The sequence below is a fragment of the Phyllobates terribilis genome, unplaced genomic scaffold, assembly GCF_046119375.1.
Source record: "Phyllobates terribilis strain yellow unplaced genomic scaffold, ASM4611937v1 Scaffold_70__1_contigs__length_7381418, whole genome shotgun sequence".
Taxonomy (NCBI): domain Eukaryota; kingdom Metazoa; phylum Chordata; class Amphibia; order Anura; family Dendrobatidae; genus Phyllobates; species Phyllobates terribilis.
In genome coordinates this window covers 6,139,638-6,147,788 of record NW_027362830.1, presented here as the reverse complement: position 1 = coordinate 6,147,788, position 8,151 = coordinate 6,139,638, and the positions used below count along the sequence as shown (strand labels likewise).

The following is an 8,151-nucleotide window of genomic DNA, read 5'->3' as shown; positions in this document are numbered from 1 at the left end:
TAGTATAATGTTCTCACAGTACCACCATCCCCCCACATACAGTATAATGTTCCCACAGTACCGCCATCTTCCCACATACAGTATAATGTTCTCACAGTACCACCATCCCCCCACATACAGTATAATGTTCCCACAGTGCCACCATCTTCCCACATACAGTATAATGTTCTCACATTACCACCATCTCCCCACATACAGTATAATGTTCCCACAGTACCGCCATCCCCCCACATACAGTATAATGTTCTCACAGTACCGCCATCCCCCCACATACAGTATAATGTTCTCACAGTACCACCATCTTCCCACATACAGTATAATGTTCTCACAGTATCTCCATCCCCCCACATACAGTATAATGTTCTCACAGTGCCACCATCCCCCCACATACAGTATAATGTTCCCACAGTACCGCCATCTTCCCTCATACAGTATAATGTTCTCACAGTACCACCATCCCCCCACATACAGTATAATGTTCTCACAGTACCGCCATCCCCCCACATACAGTATAACACTTGGTTTTCTTTTTTTGGTGTTTTTCATGTAATATATGGAAGCCTACAGGAAAATGCTAAAAGAAACATAATATCCAGGAATAAAGCCACTGTACATGGAGACATTAGCATCAAATAACTGTCTTGTTCTTACACACACGCTCTTATAAATGAGATCTAACGTGATAAAAGATTACAACCTGGGGAAGACGGGAAACATTCATACAGACGGTCGGTGATGATGTAGTCAGTGACGGACTCTGGCCATATCTGTTTCTAGACTCGTATTAGAAGATGAAGATGTCGTCCTCATCATGAAGTTGTTATTTCTCATGCCATGTGTAATGTATATGACGAGAATTAGCGTTATGGAAGATGAGTCTATAAGAAACGTATTCAGCTGCCGACTCCGAGGAAGAAACTGCTTGTTGTCTGTGGCCTAAAATATAAAGGTTTTATTAGTACGTCAGGGACAAAAGCAGAATGTTGTAAAATAATAAAAATACCATTGCTGCTTGGGTTTCTGGGTGATTCTTACTGAAGCCGTGGCCAACTTAGCCAGTGATTGGAAGTATGGAGGAGATGTCTAAGTCAGCAATTCAACTTATGTTCCAGTCCATAAAAAACTAGAGAACACAACATCTACACATTCTATCTCCTGATATATTTCCCTTATTCTCTCCAGTAATTGTATTATTACACAGGATTCTTTATGATGTTACATCGGCTCATCTTCTTCTCATTCAGGTTTCTACAATATCAGATCCTCTCAGTGAAGATCTTCTATATTAAGAGAATTTTTCTGAATCATCTATCAAGGATGGACATGGACAGAGACAAGATGGCGGAGAGGATATTACACCTCACCCTAGAGATCCTCTTCCGGCTTACTGGAGAGGTGAGAGATTCTGATGACGTCACATTACATCATTCTTATCTATGGGAATAACAGATGGACAGAACTGGAGAGGTGAGGACTCTGGAAATGTCTGTAGTGAGATTTATTAATGTGTCTCTCCATAACCAGGATTACACAGTAGTGAAGAAGACCTCTAGTGAGCGCTGTCAGGCCCCTGTGTCTGAGGGATGGGGAAGACCCCTGAGCTCAATCACAGGGCCTCCACCTCACACCCAGATACATGAGGACATCAATGACCAGAAGATCCTAGAACTCGCCTACAAGATGATTGAGCTGCTGACTGGAGAGGTGACGCTGCTGGGAATGCTGGGACATTATACAGTAACGCTATGGAGGGATCGGGGGGATGACGGTATCATTGTATGTGTCAGGTTCCTATAAGGTGTCAGGATGTCACCGTCTATTTCTCCATGGAGGAGTGGGAGTATTTAGAAGGACGCAAAGATCTGTACAAGGACATCATGATGGAGGTTCCCCAGCCCCTCACATCACCAGGTAATAGGACTAAATACACACGGCCTATAATTATCTGTATGTAAAGAATGAATTCAGTCCCAGTATGTGTTTCCTCCAGATCCATCCAGTAAGAGGACAACACCAGAGAGATGTCCCCGTCCTCTTCTTCCACAGGACTGTAAACAAGAAGATCCCAATGTTCCTCAGGATCATCAGGTAGATGGAGAGAAGGTGTCATGAGATCTCCCCTATGATTTGTAGACGGCTGTGAAGGTCTTGTGCTCAGTCTTGTTTTATCCACCAGTATTATATGTTTTCTACTTGTGTAATGAGAATGGTGGAGATGGCAGGATTAGAGCTGATCATAGATGTGACTTCTCCATCTGTCTGTGACTTTTACAATATTTGTTTCAGGGTGAAGATCTGACCCATATTAATACTACAGAGACATATGTGAGGTGTGATGAGCGGTGTAAGGAGGAGATTCCTACATATGACTACCCAGGTGAGTAGTGACCACTAAATGCAGAGAAGTCACAGATTCTTCTCAGTCACCGGCTGTGGCTGGTTTACCGGTCATGTAGTTTGGCCGTATCACAATCGTGTGATCACCATTTTCCCGCTAGACCACAACATTTTCCTCCATCTGAAAATGTTCACTTTACTTTGTGTAGTTGTAAAAGCCTTTTCTATAGAACTTACAACCTGGAGGATCCACCTACCCCCTGGGATTAGTAGACGCTGACCGTTACCTGCCCAGATCTGTAAACTACAAAGCCAAATGACAGCGTACGTAGAAAGTGCTGACAAGTGAGAAAATTACTTGAAGAAAAATATTCTGATGGGCCTGTAAGAGAAAGCGGAGGGTGATGATGCTGTTGGCTTCCTAGATCCCTGATATCTTATTGGATGAATCTACCTTCTCTCCCTTCTGTGCTGCTGAATGTTCTCATATGGTCCCTACAAGACCAGGTCCAGTCTTTCTGGCCAAACTTCACTTTTATGATCGACAATATTAAATGTGCAGTGAGGAACAAGTGTGAATTTCTGTACAATAACAACAGAGTTTCCCTTTATCCTGACTTTTCAAACTATCTTCAAACAGGATCCTGATAAACTACATAAATAACATTACACCTGTGCCATGATATGTCTCTAAGCTGTGCGTGGCTGATGGCTGTAATATACATCTATTCACGCCTGCAGGAGATGTGGTGGCATGGCTCCAGCCCTGGTTTCATGGATTCACTCCACGTCATAAATTCCATTATGTTTTCAATCCTAAAGAATTCAGATTCCTGCACAATCTCTCCTGAAATGGGGGGCACTAATACTTTCTCTACTCTTCTGGTCAGGACTCATCATACCTCCAATGGTCCACCATAAATTAGTGCAACTCCGGTTTAGTGTTGGATTTCTCCCTTCATACATACATTGTTGTTGGGGATGTTACATGTTTATATATTCTTTCTTTTTTTTACAAGTTCATTCTGTATGATAGTCTGATTGTGGTGGGATCGGCCGGCCTCACTTATGTGACTCTGTAATTCCCTGGTAGTCTTTCAAAAAGATCTCCATTGTCTCTTCCAAATGCCAGAGATCTAAATTTAAGACACCTCAGCTCTGCAGTATTGTAAAAAACTTCACTTTCAATGTCTAATATTTCTTCTTGACACTCATCTGACAGAAGATATTGTCCCTTATGATAGTTTAGATGATGAAGAGCCCCCGAGCCCCAGACTCTAATTACCCCAGAGAGGTTTCACCACTAGTTACTCATTTTTCTCTGATGGAGACTGTTGAGTTTGATCATTTCAGTAGATGTTATTGTCTATACTCACAGTTTTTGACTTCAGTAATCCTCTGATTTAATCCCTTCCCACAGACAGTTTTATGTTCCTAATCAGGTTCCATTTTTCAAATCTGACGTGTGTCACTTTATGTGGTGATAATTTTTGAATTCTTCACAAAGGATAATAGGAGACAAATGGACCTTAGAAATTATTTTCCAACTTCTCATGAATCTGTCAATCCCCTATATACGGTTGTACACTACTGTCTGGGCACATGGCAGGGTAAGAAGGGAAGGAGCGCCATTTAGCTATTAGGAATGCAGATTTTCCTGGAATAGTTCGCAGACGCAATGTATTGGGGGCACTGTTCATGGTCACCTGGCAGCTCAAAAGATGGCCACCACAAACAGGCTTGGCGCTATCTACCCTGTTTACAGATTTCACAAATTACTTTGCTCATCACCCTTTAACCCCTCTACCTGGATCTGGACTTACACAGAGACCCCTAGGCTTGGGCCACGGTGTTACCTGCTATTCTGTGGAGTGAGATGGGAAGAAGAATAGTCAGGTAGCCGGGTCAGAACCAGGAAGGCAGAGAAAGTACAAAATCAGAAGACACAAGAGTAGTCAGTAAACGGGCCGAGGTCACAACAGGAAACAAATACACAAGCCGGGAGCTGATCACAGAGGACTGAACCAGAGGAGAACAAGGCTGGATCTGGCAGCTTCCGGCAATATGCTTCCAGCTTTAGTAGGGTGCGGTGCTTTCCATATGGCTGAAGCAGGGAGCAGATTACTGCAGCTGGACAGCACACACACCCATACTGCCAGACTGGATGGTACTACTGGTCCCAGGCTACCTAATCTTAGTGGCTGGACAGAGCCTACGCCTTTTACTCCATATTTGGGAGGCAGAATGATCAAACAGTTGGACACCACGCTCCACTGGTTCATCCTATGAGGTTTTCTATTAGATGGTCATTGTCCTGGTGAATAAGTGAATTTTTTTTTATATAACTTGCCTTTTTTTACAGACAGTTTAAGTAGAAATGTTCAAAAATATAAAATTCAAGGCTTTTTTATTAAAAAATAATAATTGTTTTTATTCTTGGCAGATGACTGTACCAGGAGATCAGAGGGACAGCTGACATCTTCAATTTTCAAATCAGACGGTTTTCAGATCCCACAGGATACAATTGAAGTGAATAACATTTCTCCAGATTTACCATCATCCCTTCACAGCAAAGATCTGTCATCTGATCCTATGAAACAGGTCCTGTCTTCTGATTCATTACCGACTACTAAGGAAAGTCATAGTCACAAAATAAGCATTAAAAAACAAACTGCTCCTAAAGCAAAGAAGCCATTTTCACCTTCAGAATATGGAAATAGTTTTCCTCTCAAAAAGTCTTTTCTTAAACATCAAAAAATTCACACAGCGAAGAATAGATTTTCTTGCTCCAAGTGTGGGAGATGTTTTAATCGGAAATCAAATCTTGTCAGGCATGAGATAACTCACACAGGGGAGAAGCCTTTTTCATGTTCAGAATGTGGAAAATGTTTTACAGAGAAATCAACTCTTATCAACCATCAGAGAACTCACACAGGAGACAAGCCATTTTCATGTTCAGAATGTGGGAAATGTTTTACACAGAACTCACATCTTATCAAACATCACAAAACTCACACAGGGGAGAAGCCATTTTCATGTTCAGAATGTGGGAAATGTTTTACACAGAACTCAACTCTTATCAAACATCAGAGAACTCACACAGGGGAGAAGCCTTTTCCATGTTCAGAATGTGGGAAATGTTTTGTACAGAAATCAAATCTTATCACACATCAGAGAACCCACACAGGGGAGAAGACTTTTTCATGTTCAGAATGTGGGAAATGTTTTACACAGAACTCAACTCTTATCAAACATCAGAGAACTCACACAGGGGAGAAGCCTTTTCCATGTTCAGAATGTGGGAAATGTTTTACAGACCAATCAATTCTTCTCAAACATCAGAGAACTCACACAGGGGAGAAGCCTTTTCCATGTTTAGAATGTGGGAAATGTTTTACAGACAAATCAACGCTTATCAAACATCAGAGAACTCACACAGGGGCGAAGCCTTTTTCATGTTCAGATTGTGGGAAATGTTTTAACCAGAAAGCGCATCTTGATAACCACCGGAGATCCCACACAGGGGAGAATGTTGCAACTATACACAACTAGTCTCTGTACAGACAAGAAAGGCCCTAGCTGCACAACTAAAAACGCAACCACAGACCTAACTCCCTAATAAGCCGTTGAGGAGTTTCTCATACCTCCTGAGGAACCAGAGGGGAGGCTGCAACACATGTCAACAAGGGGAAAGTAAAGTATGAAGACCCATGACCTAGGACGCAAACCCAGCTTTCTGACACTAGGCACTAAATTGTGACCCAAAATCCTTTGCTAATCTTCAGATTTCATGATGTCTTTCACACAGTCAAGGCACCTAGTGCCAGAGGCAGCAAAACAACCCCAAAACACCTTTGAACCTCCACCATATTTGACTGTATGGGTTGTAAATTTATTGATTATGCTGCGCACCTCGGACAAAGGAACATGTGGATCCCTAAAGATGGACTTATAGCCTTGAAATTGTTGATATTTTTCAACAATTTTGGTTCTCAAGTCCTCAGACAGTTCTCTTCTCCTTTTTCTGTTTTCTCCATGCTTAGTGTGGCATACATATGCACACAATGCAAAGATTGAATCAACTTCTCCCTTTTTTTATCTAGTTTTAGTTGTGATTTTCATATTGCCCACACCTGTTACTTGCCACAATTGCGTTTAAACGAGCTTCACATGCTTGAAACAAAGTTGTTTACCCACAATTTTGGCAAGGTACCAACAATTTTGTCTGGCCTATTTTGTGTGAAATTATGTTCAATTTGCCTTTTTTTCCTCTGTTTTCTTGTGTTGTTCCAATACACGCAAAGGAAATAAACGTGTATAATAAAACATGTAATTGCAATAATTTTCTGGGAGAATTACTTCATTTTCTGGAACAATTTCAAGGGAGCCAACACTTTTCACCATGACTTGTTTTTATTGCCTTTTTAATTTGTTGCAGCATATTATTCTCTACGTGTTCAGCTACAGTTAGGTCCATATACATTTGGACAGAGACAACATTTTTCTAATTTTGGTTCTAGACATTACCACAATGAATTTTAAACAAAACAATTCAGATGCAGATGAAGTTCAGACTTTCAGCTTTCATTTGAGGGTATCCACATTAAAATTGGATGAAGGGTCCATTCCAGTTCTGTCTGCTGGTGCTTTTACAGATATTTGTAGAAATAGGCCCAGGTATCCGGGGCCAGGAATATATATATTTTTTTATCTTTATCCTGATTATTTGCTTAAAAAGCAATCCAGAGAACACTGTTTATCTGCACCATTTGCTTGTTGGCACTGCAGAATACAGCCAGGTCCTTTCCATATTACAGCGCTAAAAATCCTGCTATTTAAAACTGTGGTTTGTCCATCACTCGGATCACATATAATTTCGCTGAAAATATTGCATTTCTGGCCTCCATTGAAATTTTGTTTCAGCGTGTCAGTGAACTTATTGACACGAGGTCGGCACTGTTAAAAATAGTTACCTACAGGCCAGCTATTTAAAACTGGTTTGTCCGTCACACGGATCACATATAAGTTCGCTCCAAATTCAGCCATTTCTAGTGAGCGTGGAAGATACTGTCCTCCATTTAAAATGGGCAAGGCACGTGGCAATGGACGGGGAATTGGACATGATGATGATGGAGCATGCAGAGGCTGAGGCCGTGGGCAAGCCGAAATTGTGCCACAACAAACACCCACATCTTCTCGCTCAACCTTCCTGTCCCAATTAATAAGGGACCGCAGAACTCCACTATTGAACACAGAGCAGTTTGACAAGGTTATTGGTTGGATAGCAGATAATGCTTCCTGTCACTTAGCCACCACCACCACCCTGACTTCCACACGGTCAAGTCTCAGTAGCCGTGAGTCTGGACCGCATATTCCTCACCCTGATCCTCCTTCCTCCCACCATGCCGAGTGCCCAGAGACAACTGATCCCACACTTGGACACACTGAAGAGCTGTTCACTTTTCCATTTATAAATTCGGGCCTCTCGCCCGGTCCACTTGAAGCGGGGCAAGAGGAGATTGCATGTAGTGATGCCCAAATATTTGAGCAGCCAAGGTCATACAAAGGTGATGGTGGGAAAGTGTCACAAGAGGTGGACGATGATGAGACACAATTGCCAGAAAGTCAGGAGGAGGACCAGGGTGCGGAAGTGGAAGATGAGGTGGTGGATGATATAGTAACTGATCCAGCTTGGCAGGAGGACATGCAGAGCGAGGACAGCAGCACTCAGGGGGAGGGAGGCAGAGCACCCCAACAGGCAGGAAGAAGCAGTGTGGTGGCCACAGACAGAAGTCAATTTCTGCTTCATGGGCA

The 8,151-nt window shown here is 42.3% G+C and overlaps 1 protein-coding gene across 1 annotated transcript; it reads left to right on the top strand.

Moving 5' to 3' along the window:
• Window positions 1–1,316: 1,316 nt before the first annotated feature.
• On the top strand, window positions 1,317–6,482 carry LOC141194385 (uncharacterized). Its single transcript, XM_073662290.1, has 4 exons — window positions 1,317–1,395; window positions 1,525–1,704; window positions 1,788–1,911; window positions 4,781–6,482. Exons 1-4 carry the CDS (start codon window positions 1,318–1,320, stop codon window positions 5,887–5,889), a joined length of 1,491 nt encoding a protein of 496 aa, XP_073518391.1. The 5' UTR covers window position 1,317; the 3' UTR covers window positions 5,890–6,482.
• The last annotated feature ends 1,669 nt before the right edge of the window (window positions 6,483–8,151 follow it).